Genomic DNA, 20395 nt, shown 5'->3' on the forward strand with positions numbered 1-20395 from the left:
ACATAATGCAGTAGCATTAAAAAAAATCAGTTTTCGCTAGTTAATTACGATTTTAAGTCTTAAATGATGTTCCCTAATATATAGCTCCCTAATAAATGCAATCTAACAGAACTCCTTTACATTTTAGGATCAGGATCAAAATTAACACCATGCGGCGTTGGTTTATTGTTGATTGTTGTTTTGGTGTTGACTGTTTATCGTATGATAATAAAATAATAATTCAAGAAGAAGAATATGACTGCATGTGATTAGTGATGCACCGAATTTCAGCCGAATCCGCTGTTTTCCAATGTTTCGGTTTCGGCCCGAACTTTTTTGAAAATTCGGCCGAAACCGAACTTTTCCATTGCATGGAATTAAGGCCTTAAATTTCATTTACGCCTATACGAAACATCATAAATTAACTATTTGTTGTATCTATGAAATACCAGCCATGTTGTCTGCAAAATATTAGATGTTTAGCAAAGCTTACGCATTGTGAAAGTGATTTTAGTTTGTCAAAATTGAGTTCACTCGCATCAACAACACAAGGTTTACCAAAGAAACGGGGATTTTAGGTTCGGCCTGATTCGGCCGAAATTCGTGGCCGAATATTCGGTTTCGGCCCGAACCTTTTAAGGCGGGTTCGGTGCATCACTGCATGTGATCGAACTCATAACATTAAATTTGAAGTTGACAAAAAGTATTTGAATTAATTTTTGTTCCAACACAGCGCAGCAGACTTGAAGCAGATTTAAAAGTAGTGGTTCCTGACATAAGGAATACATGGTTACATCAATGGCAGAATAATCCGACTATTTCGTGTAGAGCAATAACCCGTGCTTGATCCCAATGATGTACGACATTATACAAGGCCTTAAAATCCTTAGCTAAAAAACTCACAAACGCGCTAAACTGACAAAAGCAACACGCCCAGAGTTACAAAATCTTTATTTTTTCATCATTTTGGGTGTGGGCCGGATTCGGGTAGGACTTTTGGGTTTGGGTACCAATTATGGGTACCGTCTAAATTACTTATGTTGTTGCCCCAAGTACAGTGTACCATTTTCAAATCTTTTAAACGTTTATCAGTCGTAATATCCTGATTCAATAAACAACCTTGGTTTTGCTGATGAACAAAATTACAACTGAAAGATGCAGAAAGATACTACACTCTGTCAATACGAGCAAAATTGAAAGCTAAAGATTTAAGCGACGACGAAAAAACAAGCGTGGCGACAACTAAAACTAATTTGCAACTTATAGAAGAAAAGGAAAAGGCAGTAACACAATAGTAAAAGCTATTGTTGGTCTGTATTGTTAGTTTGTTGTGAAGGGTGATCCTTTGCCGAAAAAGGGTGGAAGTGTCGATTGCCAAAGCAAACTAGAAATGCATGTAAAAGGTCAAATTCCTAAGGCTCTCAAGTGTCTGATGTTGCCCCGGTACCGGGGTAATATAGGACATGGCCGGGGTCACCTCGGACAGATTACGTTTTTTTGTTTTATTCGACACATTTGGTAAAAACGACAAACGAAATAATAACGAATCATCTGATGTACAAGTCCACTAGGTTAAGCTGGTACTTTAGCGCATATTAAAACAGGAAAGGTTGATGGGAAATCTTAGGGCACCCATTTGCCTTTTGGATCCCCCGACTGATATGGGATTTGGCAGAACCATGGCAACCCGGTTACTTTCCACGGCGTGGATGTCTTCTACTAGAGGCTCAACGCATGAATTCACTGCTTTGGGGTTCTTTCTGTAAAATTTTGTGTCGAGATCTTTTTCATTTTCCTCTCCATCGGAGTCTTCAAAGTCGACCACTTTGCCTACATAAAAGACTGATTTCTTGCCATGTGCATCATATTTTACTAGTACGAAGTCTCCCAAATCAGCTTTCTCTTTTAGCGTGGGTGTGGAAATATCTTCTTCACTACACACTTCATCCGTTGATAGAGATTTTTCAGGGGTGAAAGATTCATCACTGGAAGAAATTTCCTCCAAAATTTTTCGTTTTGCACGCCGCGATGTTTTCTTGTTTTAAACCGTGACTTTTTTTATTTGCCTTTGTTTTTCCCTCTCTTCTAATAGCTTTTTTTCAGGCGTGTCGGTAGCGATAAATGATCGGCCTCTTTTTCTTCTTTTTTCTGATCTTTTCATTCGTGGTTGAGCTTTGGGATATGGTCTGACACATTCTGGCGAGACATGGACTGAACACGGGATGTTGGTAAGCCCGGGCACAGTGTTTCTATCGCTACTCTCTTCGTCTGGTTTAGAACGTGAAGTGGACGATTCTGTATGTGGAAGGGAAGTTTCCCGTGATAACAGACCACTCTCTGTCGCTTCAGCACAACTTTCCGGATCAGGACGATCGGAAACAAACGAGCTCAAGAAATCGTCGTCCGAAAAAATATTCTGGTCGAAAGGACAAATGCCGGTGGACAGAAATCCAGACTTAATATTTACTGGGGTCGCGGCTCTATCCCACGATTGTATGCAGATTTTCGGAAGATCATATATAGAAATGACTTGACCTGAGTGGGCAATCATCCAATCATCAATACCTTGGCTGACAAAGATTTTAAACGGACCAAAAATCGTTTTATCAAGTGGTTGCAGCTTGTTAGAGGTGTGTGGAGGCAGCGTCAGGAGTACAATCCCATTATCTTTGGCGTATTTAACGGCTTCGACACTTAAGTGTGATTCGTGATTATCCATTATGAGCAATACCTTATTTTCCTGCGAGCATCTTGTGAACTGGACGAAAAACGTCAAAACATGAATAAAATTTTCGGATGTCATCCATCCTGATTTATGTGCCAACGCCAAAGGTCCACTTGCAAGTCCACAGAGCATGCGTGCTGGGTTTTGTCTCACTCTTGGAAAACCCAAACTGGAGGCAGTGCAACGCCGCTCGCGCTAATAATGCCAACCTGGGTCATCAGTTCTCTTCTCTCCCTGGACGTTGTCTGGCCAACTTGGCTTGCCCCACGTTGACCAACAACTTTTGGAAGTTTGGTGACAGTCGTAACTCCAGTCTAAAAGCAAGGGTTCACTTAGAATCGCCTACTATAGGTAACACATTTTAACAAAACCAAAAAAGTACCTCATCAATGTTAAAAATTTCCGACGGCGTAAAATGATATCTTCCATAAAGTTCGCGCAAATTGGTCTGAAACTTTTCGACATTTGATCTATTAAAACTAGTCATCCGAGCCAAAGACGTGGCTTCAGGTTTTCTTATGCTCAAGTTGTGATTTCTCTTCAAAAAGCTTGAAAGCCAACCTTCTCCTGCTGTCTGGTTTGTCACCCAGGACTCTGGGACTTTTACGCCATTGCTGATGGCGTATTCTTGTGCCAATCGGCGAGTCGCTTTTGGAGTCAAACCATAAAACATTTTCGAACAGTTTAGCAAGTAATCCGCCAACGACTTTTCCTGCTCTTCGCAAAAAATCTTTTTCTGTTTAAAATTAGGAGAATATGAGGCCAATGCACCACATTTTTTATGTCGTCGGACATAATCTGATAGGGTTGAGCGATTAACTCCGTGCTCAATGGCACTCTGTCTGTACGAGTTTCCATCTTCAATAACTGCCAAAACAGCTTTTTTCATTTGGTCGCTTGAAGCATACTCTCCTGTCGTCTTTCTTTTAAACGTTCTTACCATATTTTTTATGATCTGAAACTATTGTGAGCATACAATATAATACACTTACTTCAACCAATTTGTCCGACGTATCCCCAGACACGTGGCGACATAAAAAAGCAAAAACATGGCCGCCTGTTTACCTCCTGCTCAAAATCAACGTTTGCTTATTGGAGTGTTGCTTCTAAACTACGACTTCCACCACAAAAGAATTACTTTCGGCTACCAGCAACCAAATTATATCCTTACAACAAAAAATTAGATATTTCTGTTAAACTAACTTCTTTTAATTTTACTAATCGGTTGAACTACGCATGCTCTCAAACAGTATGCTGCTTTGTAATGGAAGCATGAAGATTTGTTAAAAATGATATCACAATGGGCTACTGTGACGTCATATACCCGGTCCGAAGTATCCCCGGTCTCCCCTATTTGTTCTGTACATATTGTCACTGCATGATGTAATTGTAAAGCATCAAGTGAAAATATTCCGACTCTTACGCAATTGGTTATTATAGTATTTATATCGTCAGACCGCTTTAGAATTACACGTCTGCTCAGGTCGGTTATAACTATTGTAGTTAAAATTATGCTTTATTTTGGTACAGAATCTGTCTTTTCTTTAATGCAATCCAAAAATGAAATCGTGTATGTTTTCAAAGCATTTTCTTTTAAATAACCTTTAATACCGGTTACATTTGTTGTACAGTATGATGTAGTGATTTTTTCTTTACACACTTTTTATTTGAAAATATTTAAACATCTAAGATTGAGTTTTCGACTAAATGTTTTTAACAGCTTGTAGAGTTTGATACTGCTAACATTGAATATGATGCCGAAACAGATATGCTCGGCTCTTTTGAGTTTGGAGATTTTGGATTTACATACAACAACATGTCACATGACCTAGTGCCTGTTACGTATGCGTAGTTCCATTTCATGCAGGGACTGAAGAAAATACACTTGTAGAAAAAGTGTAAGTAATTTTCATTATTATTTCATTTGGTACATTATCCAAATGAATACTATTTTTACACAGCATTGAAGAATAAATCGAACGTTTGCAAAAGATTAAATGCGACAAGTTAGTACGTGTCATTTGCTACGTCAAATGGTCTGACAAATTGGGAATCGTAATGGAATACTGCAAAGACGGAGTGTTTCAAATTCTGCTTCAAAATCCAAATGTTGATATAGGAGAGTTGCTCCGCCTTCGTGCGTTTGAAGAAGGGGCAAAACGAGCTTGTCTGAGAATTTTAAATGTTGGTATGTAAGAACAAAATTCGTCAAAATAAACAAACGCTCTTGCATGCGACAACAAGTAGCACAAATAGAATCTTAGCTTTTAACACTAGTGGATAACTCGCACGATATATTCACGGGCAGAAATGCCATTGTACGTTTTGTTTAAACAAATTTAAATTTGGTTCGTTTGGAGGTAATTTCTTTGCTTTTACGTGTTTTTGTTTTAGACACTCAGGATGATGTCACCGTAGCACGTGATATCAGACAACGCAGTATCAACCCAACCGAACCAACAGGCACAGCAACACAACCGCCAGAACTCGAACCACAAACACAAAACGGTTAGAACGATCTTTTCGTGAGGTTGAAGCACATGGGTTGTTAACTGCAAGCAGGTATACACTGAATTTAAAATGCTGGATTTCTTTGCCCTATTGATATGTGATCGTGTCCGTATGCTTGGGCACCCCTTTTGCAATAGATAGACAAGGGAGATAGATATCTAAGCAGTGTTGTACGTTTGCTGCCAGGGTTTCTTGATTTTCTCCAGTGCTATTATCTTCAAGTAAGTACAGTGACTGACATAAGGTTTAGATCGGCAACCTACGGAAGTTCCTTAGTTTTATACTAAAATGTTAAAATTTAAAAAAAGCAAAAATGCTATTATCTTATTTTGACAAGTTAAATGTATTTTTTTCAGGCCTACGTGTTTTTCTTAAGGCATTTTTCTCCATTTTGATTTTGGCAGCTATTATCGTGCTACAAAATGGCGGCAGTGCCTTTGGTAATTCTTAAGTGAAGTAAGCAAGTGTTTTATGGCAGTTTAATAATAAAATTCCTCTCACACTATGCTTTGAACAGAGCGATCCCCAACCATTTTGTAGTAAAGAACTCTGTCTGTAAATTCAGCAGGTCTTCAGCCTTAACTTGTAAGTTGTTTTTTCAAATTTCGGGCTAATACATTTACCTTTAACCCTGGTTTAAGCCTTAACTTTGAACCTGCTTACAAATCTACTGTGGACCTTACGTATAACCTAGGACAAATTGACACGCACACACGACACAACGTTAAATCAACACGTTGCGAGAATGAATGATAAAACGTAGCAGATTTACATGGTAAGGACTATGGAGAAAAGTTGCACCTTATCACTTGGGGGCTGTATAGGGTTACTTCATGACGCTAGCTTATACGCCATAGGACAGGTACTTTAAACACAACTTGTTTTACCCGAAAAGTAGCTGCAAATAGGACTTGGCTTACAATTTATTTGGTTGCAATTGTAACGTTTTTGTTCAACCTTGTTTACACGCATTTCGACGTAATAAATGAACACGAATGTAAGGAACATCTAGGATTACGTTTTCGTCAAAAGTCAACGAATAGTGGGATATAGTAAAACCAAGCAGTTTTGCCTGGTGGGAAGAACTGTCGTATTTTGCTCAAAAAGTCACTGGAGGCGATATAGGGTTTCGTGTGTGGCTTAATAAAGCATAAGTCTGAACTTGTATGTGATACTTTGTTGTCTATCGTAACATTAAAAACTCAAACTCAAGCTTGGTGTTAAGAAAAAGCGCCTCAAATTTTCAAATTGGCCGCAATGCATGGGGAAGGTTTAGTGCTAAGGGTACAAATACGTCAGGTCAAAGCAATCACTTGGCCTATGTCTGAAACGAAGAGAATGGCCCCCTGATGTGTTTCCCTAATGCAATTAAAAACAGCTTTCTGTAATTTGGTAACATTTTAGCGTGATTGTTAATATGATGCGCAGTTAACCTTTATTTTCATACTGTTTAATGTCGACCATATTTGTCACAATCGAAGAGATACTTAGTATTTGGGCAGCAAGCAAAATCAGTTTTGAAAAAAAAATCAGTTCAGTGATATTAGGCCCAAAATACCTATTGTAAGATTTCTTGCCTCTAGCGGCGCAAACTGTTATGTACGGGTGCCAGGGAGATCGTCCTGGCATTGCTATTGTCACAACAATGACTTTGTGACGTAAAATCCATTGTGGTGCGAGACCGCATGGTTATTAGTTTATGAGTGTCTATGATGTGCTGAACGCATGAAAGTGAGTTGTGATAGCTAAGTAACGTATTTCTGATTCTGTTTGAAACAGAAAGTATATTGTAAATGTGCAAAAGTTGTACCTAAGTGAACTGAACCTGTGAACTTTGCGCTGAGCATTGGATTATTGTGACCCGATTAATTTACTGTGGGCAAGATTCGGCCTGCATCGATCTGTGCGACGAAGTGACTCGGTTGCATTGCTGTACGCCGGTATGTTTTAATGTAGTGGCCTGTATCTTGGTGTGTTTTTATGTGTTTTACTGATTACGACTTACGATATTTACAGTGTGAAAACCGTAATCTGTGATTTCCAACTGGGAAGTCTTATGCCTGGACCGATCAAAGTTTGGTACGTTATTTTGTTTCTCTCCTGTAAATGCGTTTTGTCGTTGTTCCTCGTTCTGACTTTTACTAGTGTTGTTATGTTTGCAGAAAACCGCGTTTATTGCGCGCGTCATTCATCTTGGTCGAAATAAAATTCTGTTGCTCGCACTGGTAGCTTGTCCAGGCGCTGCACTGAAGGTGCGACGCTACACCTATCTTGAGTTAAAATGTATTTAGAGCACCAGTGATATTTAATTGATTTGACACATGAGCACAAGTATTAATTTAATTGAATTCAACCACCTGGTTTTGTAAAATGTTGCCACGCATTGAGAAAACTTTGTTTTGTTCTGCTTGGGTAAAGGCGCAACTCGCATTCTTGCGATAACGCATTTAACCTTTGTGTTGTTCACCTCGACTTGAAATGTATAGGGTTACACTGGATACCCCTTTGTTCGCATTATTTGATACGGAACAAAAGCAAGCTCGGGGTCGGGAACAATGTTATTGGAGTAGTAGGTTGATAAGTAGAAACTGCTTTTCGCTAAATGAAGTCGATTTCCTGTGTTGTCCAATTGAGCAGTTTTGTCATTACCAAAAATTTAATGTAAGAAAGTGGCTAAACGACTGTGATTGCGCGGTATTTACGGTACTTTGAATGTTTTTGGTACAGTACTAAATTGATCAACATTTGGTGACTGGGATTTAAAAGACCCTATAGCTTTAACGATTTTATTTTTCAGTTGTTTAACTTACCTATAAAGGTATGAAACACCGTACGGTGCAAAGTTCAGCAAAGTTCTTAAATATCATAGGTTTTCTAACGAGAATACGACGTCAAGCAGTGTTTGTACAATTCACTAATTAAAGTTTTACTAATTTATGCAAAAAAGTATAGTTGATCACAGGTTGGAGCAAAACTCAAGTAATAATATAACACTGGAAAACTTGTAAATTCTACCTTATTTGCAATTAACGTAGAAGCGGCAAGCACCACTTTTTGCTAGTTTCCTCACACGAGTTGTTTTACCGCTAGTTATATGTATCTCGGTAATTGTTTCTATTTTACGGCAGGAAGTTAGCAAAACTCTACGTTTGATATTTATTTTTGTTTTTAAAACTAAATTTTTGAATACCTGATTGAAACTAAAGGATCATTTCAACGATGTCGAGCAACAAAAATGTAAGTCTAACTCGATTTGTGTTCAGTGTAGTAATTGAGGCGGGGATTCTTAACCGGGGGTCGGTAAAAACTTTGTCTGCGTCAACATCTCAGTTCGCAATGAGGTAGATAAATTACAATGATTATAATAATTATAATATTATGGACCGAAAATCAAATCTCGTTGAACAGATCTTCTTGAACAAATGGTAGTTAAGTTTGTCTCTTGTTTAGTGTATTCGCTTTAACAATGTAAGCAGGAGGCTAAATACTAGCTAAATCAAACCGCCAATTTAAACAAATCCAAGTCTTTGAAGGAGAGTTGTAGATGGGCCCGAAATTCGAGCGCGAAGCCCGTCGCCAACTCATATCATTTCGGAAAGCTCGTTTAGGCCCCAATGTTTGATTGACTGGCAAAACCTAAAAACGTACAGAATATAATAAAGAAGATATGCAATTGCCGTTTTAGGGCTGTCGGTATTAGTTTAGTGCAGCAACTACGCTAACTATTATTGAAACGGTTATATACAAGCTTTTAGCTATAGATTTGTTATTCAGCAACTTTTCAAATCATCGTGTGGTGTTCTGGTAACACAATGAAAAGTACTTTCGGGGCCTTTTTTAAAGGTGTGTGAATCATTTGCATCCATTTGGATCAGTATGAATTGAAAAGTGGAAAATATTTACAAGTTTTAGGTGCATTTATTTTGTCATATATTGCGTGGCGATTTTGTACCCTCGCGTACAGCAATTATATTCATTACAAAAACTAAAAATTGTTGCATTATAACTTGTTTAAAAGCCATTAAATCAGGTTTGCCATACGTCATGTTAAGATCGGGATACCGGTAACTTGTACAAAGTTTGCTGTGCACTTAAACAAGTTATTTTTTGAGACGCACAAAAAAGTTTCCACACCTCGACCGATTAAAGCAGTGGTTCCCAAACTTTTTTCTTTTAAGGCTCATTTTAGAAAAAACAAAAATCATTTGGCGCACTTCGAACATTTGAATAAAAAATATATTTTATTTTTTATTTTTTCATGTCCTAACGTTAAATCAGTCAATATTGCTTACGTTCTCAAGAAATTTAGTGTACTTGCGTCTTTATGACAAGAGTGTAACACATTTTAAAGACGTGGAGCATGTTGGCCTAGTGGTCTAAGCACCTTTTTTTTTTTTTTTTCTCACGGGGTTCGAACCCAGGACTCTCCCGGGGACGAATCCCGATCAGGGTTTTTTATGTCTGTATATGGGTCAGGCGCGCCAGACCGTTCGGCCAAGTTCCTGCCCTACTTGATTGATTTTAATTTCAATATTTTTTGCGGCACACCTAACGACATCTCGCGGCACACCAGTGTGCCGCGGCGCATAGTTTGGGAACCACTGGATTAAAGTGTGACTTTGGAACGAATATTGGCAAAAATATTTTGCGACAACAATCCAACGTATTCCAGGGGATGGTAGTATGACGAGTTGCGTCCAATTATTTGACAATTCGACAATTATCTCTCTTTGTTTCTTTCTATACTCTTGGAGCGACGGTGCTCACCCTTCATTTTTTCGGCACTATCGAAGACGCAGCGCCCTGTTCATTCCAACGAATGGCAACTGACCTAATAAAATGGAGATTGCACATTTTGCAATTCTAAACAAATATAATGGAATTAGAACACTATACACGGATCTGTTCATAAGTTAATAGTAAAAATAACAGCCCAAATAGACGTAAAAAGCGACATGCTTTATTGTTCAAACGTTTCGGCATCACTGAAGATGGCATGAACATTTGCCGAAACGTTTGAACAATAAAGCATGTCGCTTTTTACGTCTATTTAGGCCGTTATTTTTTACCATTAAATAATGGAATTAGTAACTGAACGGTATAGTCAATCTCAAATTGAAATAGGGGGTGCTGCAGTGCCAATACGAGCCGCCACTGATGGGTAACAACACGCAAATCAAAAGCATTTTTTTCAATCCTAAAAATACGTAAAAAATAACGATATTCCACATTATAATTCAAATACCGGTCTTGGCTGAACTTTTTACAGTCTTGCCAAATGTTACCCATTCAGCCCTTGGGAAATGTTGCAGCGCATTTGGATAAACCGCTCTGTTGTTTTGTCTTGCTCTGGTGAGGACGCAGCCAACCAAGCTGGTGGTATTCAACCCTCTGTGTTGTTCACCTCGGCTTGAAATGTATGAAGGGCTGAGTTGTAATTTATGTGCCTTTAACGAACCAAGTTTTGTCCTAAAGTTTATTGTTAGCATTACCACTTATTTAAAAAAAATTTAATTGGCAAGATATGTATAGGTCCACGTGAACTCTATTCATTGTATCCCTAAGCTGTTTGTTAAATTTTAAAACCGAATGTAAAGAAGTGCGCCACTGCTTTTAAATAATCGGGTTATGGTTTGCCAAAGTTCGATACTAATTATACACACGATATATAAGCTGAGGGCTACAAAAGCGAACGCCATCGAACGAGAACAAGGCGCACGATTTTAAAAGCATCGGCTCAAAAAGAACAAAGAATTTCTTAAGGTCAAGACTATTAAGAACGGCAATATAAACAGAAAATCACTCATAGAAAGGTAAGGTCAAGGCCGCATGACCTGTAAGGTTTTACACACAATCTATTCCATTTATCATGTTAGTTCGCGTGATAAGGCAATTCGAATAATTACCCACTAGGGGGAAATTTACCACTAGGGGGGAATTTTGTAGTTTGTAGGGGGCAATTTGTGTCTCTCTGCTATGTGTTATTGCTGCATATGAGCTGAGAAAAAGAAGTTCAGGAATAATCGATTTAAGGCAGCAATGCAGAAAGTGGTTGTACGAAGAAATTAAAAAAAATTACAAAAATACACTTGTTTAAGAATTACTGTGCAAGTCTAGGTCACTTGATTGAGCTAATTGTGACGCAATTTTGTTTGTGTGATATCATGTGATTTAGAAAATGATAGATTTTTTGATATATTCTTGAAGGTTATGCGGGCTATAAAATCCCGCGTGTCAGCAGTACTTAGTGTTAGATCGTTGGTAATTGGCCAGTCAAAAAGCAGTTTCAATTTCATTTAGGCTACTTAAGGTAAGGATTGTTAAGTGTGAAGCTTCCATTAAGTCTTCAAAGTCTTGTGCCAGTGATCACAACAATTAAGCAAAAATAACAGTGTTTAAAAGGAGTTTTACCGTAGGTTTTACTTAACATGAGTGTGAAAAAGAGAAAATACAAGAATTCATATCTTAAATATGGATTCACATGCATCAATAAAAATGTAGAGGAGAGGCCTCAATGTGTACTATGTAATAAAGTTCTGTCAAATGATTCTTTGAAACCAACAAAGTTAAAACAGCATTTACAAAATGTTCACTCACAATTTAGGATAAAAGTAGAAGCTTTTTTATAGCGTCACGCTTGTGCTTTGAAAAAGATGAGACTAGATTCAAGTGCAACGTACTATGAAACAAACACAAATGCAGTTGAAGCTTCTTACTATGTTGCTTTGGAAATAGCGATGCATAAAAAACCACATACAATTAGTGAAGATTTAATAAAACATTGTGCTTCAAAAAAAAGTTGAAATTGTGCTTAGAAATGAAGATAGGAAAAAAGTTGCTGCTGTTTCATTATCAAATAATACAGCCTAGAGAAGGATAGAAGACATGGCTTTAGATATAAAAGATCAAGTTATACAGGAGATAAGTCTGCTACATTTGGCTTTTTTTCGATTCAACTGGCTGAATCTACTGATGTGGCATCGTGTTCGCAGTTAATGGTATTTGTTAAGTATTCCCATTCAAACGCATTTAAAGAGGAGCTTCGTTTTTGTTCCTGTCTCGAAACAACTACGAAAGCTGTTGAAAGATTTAAAAAAGTTTCTTCTTTTCTTTAAAAACTTTGAATCCGAAGATATTTTGTGGAAAAACTTATGTGGGTGTTGCATGGATGGAGCCCCAGCTCTGTTAGGAAGTAAATCAGGATTTTTAGCTCATGTTAAAAGCCAAAGTCTAAATGTAAAAGGTATTCACTGTATGATTCTTCGTCGTGCGCCGGCTTTTAAAACGCTCCCTGCTCCATTACGTGAAGTTCTTGAGCAAACAATAAAAATAGTCAACTTCGTTAAAGTAGGAGCCCTTAACTCCCGATTATTTAAACAACTGTGCAATGACATGGATGCAGACCATCACGTACTTCTTTTTCATACAAACACTCGATGGCTTTCAAGAGGAAATGTTACCAAGCGATTGTTTGAGCTCAAAAACGAGCTTAAATCATTTTTTTCGAAGTATCCTTTCGTTTGTCTCCACTTATTTATGTGAATCAGGTTTTCCAACTCTTTTGCAAATGAAAACAAAACAGAGAAACAGATTAAATGTGGAGAATGATATTCGCTGTGCTCTTTCCAATACTCCACGCATTTGATCCAATACTCGTTGTTGTGAAATGGAACACAGTGAATAGATAGGGTTGTTGTGAAATGGAACACGGTGAATAGATAGCGTTGTTGTGCAATGGAACACAGTGAATAGATAGCGTTGTTGTGAAATGGAACACAGTGAATAGATAGCGTTGTTGTGAAATGGAACACAGTGAATAGATAGCGTTGTTGTGCAATGGAACACAGTGAATAGATAGCGTTGTTGTGAAATGGAACACGGTGCCCTTTGTTTGATATGTCTGTTTTACAGGGCAGAATCCTGTGGTAACTTCTAACAGTAGCAAAAAGAGGTGGTGATGATATTGTGTTTACCGAATATAGTTTTATCACATAGGCACCGACTTTGTTTTTTGGTTATGTTACATTATATAACTGCATAATACAAGTATTTTTTTCTACCGCTAGATAGATTGAGGTACGTTAAAGCTTTACCCCAAACAACACTGTTCTACTGTCAGGTCCCTCAGCTTCTGCTGCAAACAAACGCTTGTTTGTGCGCGGTATACCCTGTCGGACATCACAAAAATGCTTCTCTTCGTAACAACACCGTTGTGCTGTTTAAATTCCTAGTTCACAGGCCACTTTGCAACTATGTAAATTTAAATTTTAACGTTGCTTTGTGCTGTCAAATAATATCACTTATCCCCGGAAAAATCCAATGCAGTCCACGCCACGGTATATATAACAGCACAAACTGTTTGTTACAGTTACGAGAATTCAATCACAACAACATAATTTGTGATCCCACTCGTAAATCCCCCCGCGGCGGTTTTGGTTTTGTCATATTTGGATTTCACACACCCGACGAGAGCAAAATTGCGATCAAGTTCATTAAAGAGAATAACGCAGAGTAAGTCTTACATTTGAGAATATTTTAATGCAACAGTAAAGATATTACGGTGATTTCTTTCACACAGTTTAGAAGCAGAGATAAAACACCTGAAGAAAGCCATCCATGAAAACACGGTTAATGTTCTTGGCTTTGTCAAAGTTAACTCAGACGAAGGAATCGTCATGGAATACTGTGAAGGGGGAGCCCTAAGGGAACTTTTATGCAATAATTCATCACTGGGAATTGCTCTTTGTGTCCGATTGTTATTACAAACAGCAAAAGCTATCAAAAACTGTCACGGTTTACCCGACAAAAGTTTAATTCATTGTGACTTAAAACCAGGCAACATTTTGCTCACTAAAGACCTAAATTGTAAACTCGCCGACTTTGGGGCAGCAGAATTGGTTTCTATAGACAGTTTAAGAAAAAGAAGTAAAAACGAAAGTCCGCAGTACACCAGGATTTACACCGCTCCCGAAAAGTTAAAAAACTTTTTTATGACACCAACAAAGGAGATTGACATATATGCCTTCGGTATAACGATGTATGTGGTTCTTATCTGTGACGGATTATTTGATCCATCTGGAGATACGACATTGATGTTTGACGCGATCAAAAACGGACAAAACCTGGACTGTGCCAAAATAGAAGAGATGATTACCACTTTAAATCAAAAAGACAGAAAAGTTGTCGAAGAACTTCAAAAACTGATGAAAAGATGTTGGCAGTATCTACCGGCAAAGCGTCCAAACATATCAGAGATTGTCGACATTTTGCAACAACAGTTTGAGAAGTACAGCAGATCGGAAATCAAACAACAAGTAGAAAGAATTTTGAAAAACATAAATTCAAATGACCACAGCCAAGCCAATCGAGCAAACTATATTTCACTTTCAGCAAAGCACCAAGGTACAGTAATATCCGGACAGCAACTATCCAACACTAGCTTATATTTTATCATTCAATGCTTTTAAGCCGTCAGAAATGCTACACGCCCCTCACCAATTGAATCACAAAACGATGTTGCAGATGCTATTTCTCTTTATGCAAACCCAGCTGCAGGTACTGTCAGACATTTGTGTAAATAAGATTGTAAAGTTGAAACATTACTTCCTGTCTGCTATTTAGAAATGGTTTGAAATAATATTTAGTTTGATTTTGTAGGTTTCTATTTCGACTATTCTTCTGATGAGACAAATAAACGTAGGCTTCCGTCGGGTTCGATGTTTACTTGAATTAAACTTTAGCAAAACATGCGTTTATCTTTTTTTTCGCTTTTCTATGACTCGAAAAACAAATATCACTTTTTTACAGTCTCGAAAAAAAGTGAAAGCTCAGAAACGCTGACTCAAGTTTCAGCTGAACCGCAGAAGAAAAAGATCAAACAATCAAACGAACACCCTGATCAAGTATGTTTGCACCATAGCAGAGAAAACCAAACTCTTGATGGGGTTTTCCAAACCGAATCATGTTTTTCTTTTCTTGTTAAGCTAAAATTTGATGTAAAACGTTAACTGTCTATTGGCTGATATTTGCAAATTAATTATTGGATGCGTTAAACTAATCCTACTTCGGCAATTTGGGCGATTAGGGTTTGTAGCCCTTTACACACAAATACAAGCCCTTTAAACTTCCTGATTTTGTATTTAGGTACTTGTGAGCCAAAACAAATTTGTTAAAAACATGGAATGGGTCGTTGGACCAGAAGGAGCAACATTAAAAGTTGGTGGGTGCATTGTTGAAATTCCATCTGGTGCGTTGGCACAACAAGTAAACATTGAACTGACAGCAGTCTATGAAAACTGGGGACAGGTAACATAAAAATCTAAAGCTGGCCTAGTGTTCGCCGTTGATTTTTTCTTATTTCCATAGAATCAATTTACACCACAGTTAAATTGTGAGCCAAGTGGACAGAAATTTCAAAAACCAATCACAATCAGTGTTCCTTGCAACATACCTCAAGCCACGCTTGGGCTTTTTCCGGTAAACGTCTGAGTTCTGTTAATAAAAACAAAACATCTGTTCTTCAATATTTCATTTGTCGTAGGCAGCAGTATAATTTAGAGAAATCATATTAAAACATCGAAACAAGTACCAAGATGTAGAATCACAAGGTTTGATTATTACACAGCAACATTACTGTTGTCATCTTTGTTGTTTCAAGGTGCGGTTTAGTCAAGATCATCGTGAGTGGAACAATCATTCAAACTCTGCAGAAATGATAAAAGGAATGTTAACCTTTCAAACTGATCACTTTACATTGTAAAAATGTTGATTAAAATGGTGTAAAATTGTAGTGAAGTAACTAGCAAAACACCTTGTTTTTATACATTAAGGTTTGAAGTAATCGTTGCCAAGGAAACTTTCAGAAGGTTGGCAAAACATAAGTTGGTACGATTTGCTGTGGGGAATTCAAACAGCGATCGTCCAAATCAAATTTTGCTGACTTGTGTTCTGAGTGATGACTTTGGGGTTTTTAGAGAAAACGAAATGTTTCCACATTCAACTTTTGTTTGTGAGGATCGTTTTACAATAAGGTAATGCATGGGATTTACAACGCGGACTTTGTGACAGAAAAACCTAACGCAATCCTTTGAATCGCCGATCTCGGTTATGTCATTAACATAAATGTAACATTCTAGTCCAGAAGTAAACAATGACCTTCTTTAACATGAAAAATTGCTGCAACTTTATTCAAATTATATCACTTACTTCTGGACTAGAACGTTACATGGCTGTCTCTTAGGTCAACAAATCCTACACTGTTTTTTTTTTCCTAGGTCGAATGAAGACCCCATTCAGCTTGTTCTAACTTGTGATCAAGTCCAAGTGGCAACTATTAGTACTACGATTTATACAAAAGCGTTTTATAAGCATGAGTTACTTATTACATGTGGGGACAAACCAATTAGTTATAATCTTATGAGTCGCACAATGGAAACGAAGGCCAGAGGACAGTTTTTTCTTCCAGGTAAAATGTAATGTTGTTGTTTTTTGAAAAGCAAAAACATTCTAAGTTTTACACAGACAAAACTTATTGGTAGAAACAAACTAACCCACCATTTTGAATAAAGCGAGCGCTAGCATAGGCCTAATTTATTTTCTGCAGATATAACAATACAACAGTCTTAGATTTTTGCAACTGCTGTAATGCTTGTTTTAAAAGGTTTTCGTTCCCTTCGAGCTAAAGTTTATTACACTTTTTAGCTTTTTACCACATCCCTTTTTTCGTAGATCTGGCTAGTTCGGAATTACATGGGGACGTACCAGATCCGAATGAAATTGAACTTGGCGGATTAAATTTAAACTAGAAAGTTAAAAAAAGGAAAACATTTGTTGCTTAGTATCTGTCGCTTGCACAGTTGTTGTGGAAACTGTTTTTTTTTGTATTGTACAAAAAAATGTCCTTTTCAAATAAAGTGAAATATCATCTCTGTAGCTTTGGTGGTTTGTACCATTGCTAAAATGACTTTAAAACAAAGGTGGGCAACCTTTTTGCATGAGGTCGCGAGCCTAGAAGTAATGATATTGCGAACGCGGAACTCAACGATGCTAATGCATTTATGTAAGAGTGTAGGCCAGTGATTTCCAACCTTTATGTGGTCGCGTACACCGTTGTGGTTTTCGCATCGTCATCGTAGGCTACCAGCCATGAAAGTATTTTCAATCTGACAACTGTTACATTCTTAGTCAAAAAATGTAGTACAACAAAGAACTCAGCTCTCTTACGCGCAATCGTAGTGCTTGCGTTCCAATGCTCTTTTTGGGCTTGCAGTACACCAAATACCTTTTTTTCTGTCTCAACTCTGCCAAATAAGCCCTAAAAGCCCTTTCAATCTGATATATATTTTCGGAGACTGGCTCCCCAATTCTGTAAACCAGTGGTCGGCAACCGCCGGTCCCCGGCCCTAATTTAAGCTATAGGCGTTTTCATTGCTGAACATTTGTAGCTTTTTGGTTCCGAGATAAAATTTTAGTTTCAAAAACGACAACCAGGAAAGGTGAAGACGCAAGCAAACAGACATGGGACAAAAACTTGTCCTCCAAGATTTTAACAGATGCGGAACATCAGGTGTTGGAAATAGGCTACGGGCTTGCTATTCGGATACGGCAGGTTCTTAAGAACTCCACGGCGCCAAATCCGAATTTATCCCAAGAAGAGACCCGTGCACTAAGCGATCGACGAAAGGACGAGTCGGCGACAATTTTAAAAGCGGACAAAGGAAACTACACAGTGGTCGTGGACAGGCAACAATACGAACAGAAGGCTCGATCACTGCTGAATGACAGCGCTGTGTTCCGACGGTTAACCAAAAATCCACTGAAAGCATAGTACGGGAATTAAACAAATTCATATGGAAATTGCGCACGGACAACTACCTCACCGACAAAAATACCGACACCTCAAGAGCCGACACCCCTGGGCTAGATCGTTCTCACCTAGAAACAGCTTTACTAATTCGCCTCAACGCAAGAGTTTTTATTTACAAAGACACAATTGCAAACAAATTTTTGGCACACCTATGGGCCTATTTCACCTATTTCAGCAGTTCTCGCTAACCTCACTATGGAACACATCGAGCACAAGGCACTTGTAACTCTCCACACACAGCCACGTCTATGGCTTCGATACGTAGATGACACACGTCATTGTTTATAAAAACATGGTCCACACATTTTACGCACACCTGAATACCATATTACCTACAATAGATGGAAACCGAACAACACGATAATATCGCTTTTTGGAATGTGGCTGTCACCAGACAGCCGGACCAAAGGCTCACCGCTAACATATACAAGAAGCCCACGAACACGGACCGCTATACCTACACTACACATCTCACCATTCACGGCACCAAAAACTTTCAGTCGTCAAAACGCTTTAAAACAGATCCAAAACTGACATCAGAGACAAACACAAACGCAGGAACATTGCACGCGTGTTAAGGAATAGAATAACGGTTTCCCTCGTAACTTGCACCATATGACACATAACACAACCACCTCACAAAACAGACAGTTTAAATCGACATTCACTTGCTTCCCATACGTCCAGGGTGTGTCGGAGCGCCCAAAACGAATCTTGAACGAGGCTGGGGTAAAAGTGGCAATAAAACCTCTCCAAAAACAATCGGACAGTTGCTACCTAAACCAAAAGATGCCACTTCACCACAACATCGTAAATGAGTTGTTTACCAGGTCCCTTGTCGTGATTGTGATATGGTTTATATTGGCCAAACTAAGCGGAATCTAAATTCACGGTTTAAGGAACACATAGTGGCAGTCAAAAATATACATATTAACATATAAAGTCCGCCTTATGTCAACATGTTGTTAAATGTGATCACCGCACTAATTGGAGCGATGCCCAAATTTTAAAACAAGAGCCAAATTGGTCGAAAACGTTGGTCTTTGAAAGTTGCCTCATAAATTCGAATTCAAATGTTTTAAATCGTTATGATGGCAATAACATAAGCCCGGTTTTCCGCGACATTCCGACTTCCTCACCAAACATTGGACATTAGATACGCACTGTCATTTTATAACGCACGCAACTCTTTACGGAATTCCTTTGTTCTTGTGTAATTGTTTTTTGTTATTTCCCGCTGTGCTTGTGCATTTCGCTTGTTGTGCTCGCAAATCGCAAAAAAGTTCTCGAAACAACAACTAGTATTTTGTTTGGCATTACACCAGTTGAACGAAAATCTTGTTAAACAAAAAAGGCTGTAGACCCCTGATCTACAGTATCTACAACTTATGGTATTTTGTCGCACGTTGGGTTTTATTACTTGGCCCCTATTTTTCATTACTTTGGCCCCTATTTTTCATTACTTTGGCCCCTATTTTTCATTACTTTGTCCCCTATTTTTCATTACTTTGGCCCCTATTTTTCATTACTTTGGCCCCTATTTTTCAGGTTTAAATGTTTTGTGGGCTGCACAAAAACGCATAAAAGCCGCAAGTGGCCCGCGTGTTTGAGACCCTGGGACTACAATATTTAACCACTTTTTTCATTAACTAGCATTTATTACCGAGCGTATGACATAACAGACGATTGTCATGATTGGTACATAATGCTTTGTTGGAAACTAATCAAAGTCTGTTGGTACTAATTGTGCATGGTTATATAAACCTCAAGTTTATAGAGCTCTTCCAGCAAATGCAATTTTATTCCGATGTTTCGACGTCCTATAGGATATACAGGTCGTCTTTATCAGGGTAAATAACACTGAATGCGACTAGTACAGTGCACGATAAACTTACAGGCATTTAAAGCGTGATCCAACACGTAAGTCGGAACGCATCCTAAATAAGTTCGTGGGGAAATTGCACGCAGAGAGACGATGCATTTCTGAAACCATATTTCATTAATTGCATAGTACGGACGGCTCCGCTCAGAGTTGCAAGCGGGCCCGAAATCTGAGCCCGAACCCGGCCCGAACCCGAAAGCATAAGCCCGAAGCCCGGCCCGAACCCGAAACGTTTTTGAAAAGCCCGTTTGGGCCCGAAATTTTGATTGACAGGCTTATCCACGAAAGCCTTGCGACAAAGTATGAGAAAGAAAAACAGAGAAAAGATAACAAACACAATGAACAATAGTAGACAATGGGGTAAACAATACGTTTTAGAGTAGGGTGGGCATTAGGTCAAAGCCAGAGAATTGTTACTAAAAAATGGCGGAAA

The 20395-nt window shown here is 38.3% G+C and overlaps 1 protein-coding gene and 2 long non-coding RNA genes across 6 annotated transcripts; 2 read left to right on the forward strand and 1 right to left on the reverse strand.

Annotated features, from left to right (window-relative positions):
* The first annotated feature begins 6780 nt into the window (after nucleotides 1-6780).
* Nucleotides 6781-7437, forward strand: LOC145236627 (uncharacterized). Its single transcript, XR_013861938.1, has 2 exons — nucleotides 6781-7155; nucleotides 7232-7437. It is a non-coding gene; the product is annotated as an uncharacterized LOC145236627 (long non-coding RNA).
* A 3654-nt stretch (nucleotides 7438-11091) lies between these two features.
* LOC145235277 (uncharacterized) lies at nucleotides 11092-17146 on the forward strand. Of its 4 annotated transcripts, none has more exons than XM_080099577.1 (12): nucleotides 11092-11525; nucleotides 13584-13726; nucleotides 13794-14617; nucleotides 14684-14770; nucleotides 14873-14926; nucleotides 15023-15117; nucleotides 15359-15520; nucleotides 15581-15691; nucleotides 15873-15970; nucleotides 16045-16245; nucleotides 16489-16679; nucleotides 16943-17146. In XM_080099577.1, exons 3-12 carry the CDS (start codon nucleotides 13891-13893, stop codon nucleotides 17017-17019), a joined length of 1803 nt encoding a protein of 600 aa, XP_079955703.1. In that variant the 5' UTR covers nucleotides 11092-11525; nucleotides 13584-13726; nucleotides 13794-13890; the 3' UTR covers nucleotides 17020-17146. The 4 variants fall into 4 exon arrangements, with proteins under 4 accessions (XP_079955703.1, XP_079955704.1, XP_079955705.1 ...); XM_080099576.1 differs by lacking the exon at nucleotides 11092-11525 and adding an exon at nucleotides 13238-13291; XM_080099578.1 differs by lacking the exon at nucleotides 11092-11525 and having other exon boundaries at nucleotides 12385-13726; nucleotides 14873-14911.
* LOC145235323 (uncharacterized) lies at nucleotides 11725-12509 on the reverse strand. The gene is made up of 2 exons (XR_013861823.1): nucleotides 12467-12509; nucleotides 11725-12397 (listed from the first exon to the last, which is right to left on the reverse strand). It is a non-coding gene; the product is annotated as an uncharacterized LOC145235323 (long non-coding RNA).
* Nucleotides 17147-20395: the final 3249 nt, after the last annotated feature.

Source organism: Phallusia mammillata, chromosome 1, assembly GCF_965637545.1.
Source record: "Phallusia mammillata chromosome 1, kaPhaMamm4.hap1.1, whole genome shotgun sequence".
Taxonomy (NCBI): domain Eukaryota; kingdom Metazoa; phylum Chordata; class Ascidiacea; order Phlebobranchia; family Ascidiidae; genus Phallusia; species Phallusia mammillata.

Coding starts and splice junctions, on each gene's coding strand:
- LOC145235277 (XM_080099577.1), top strand. CDS start 13,891: ATGGAATACTGTGAAGGGGGAGCCCTAAGGGAACTTTTATGCAATAAT. Junction 14,771..14,872: donor TTATGCAAACCCAGCTGCAG/GTACTGTCAGAC, acceptor TTGATTTTGTAG/GTTTCTATTTCGACTATTCT. Junction 16,246..16,488: donor GAGGATCGTTTTACAATAAG/GTAATGCATGGG, acceptor TTTTTTTCCTAG/GTCGAATGAAGACCCCATTC.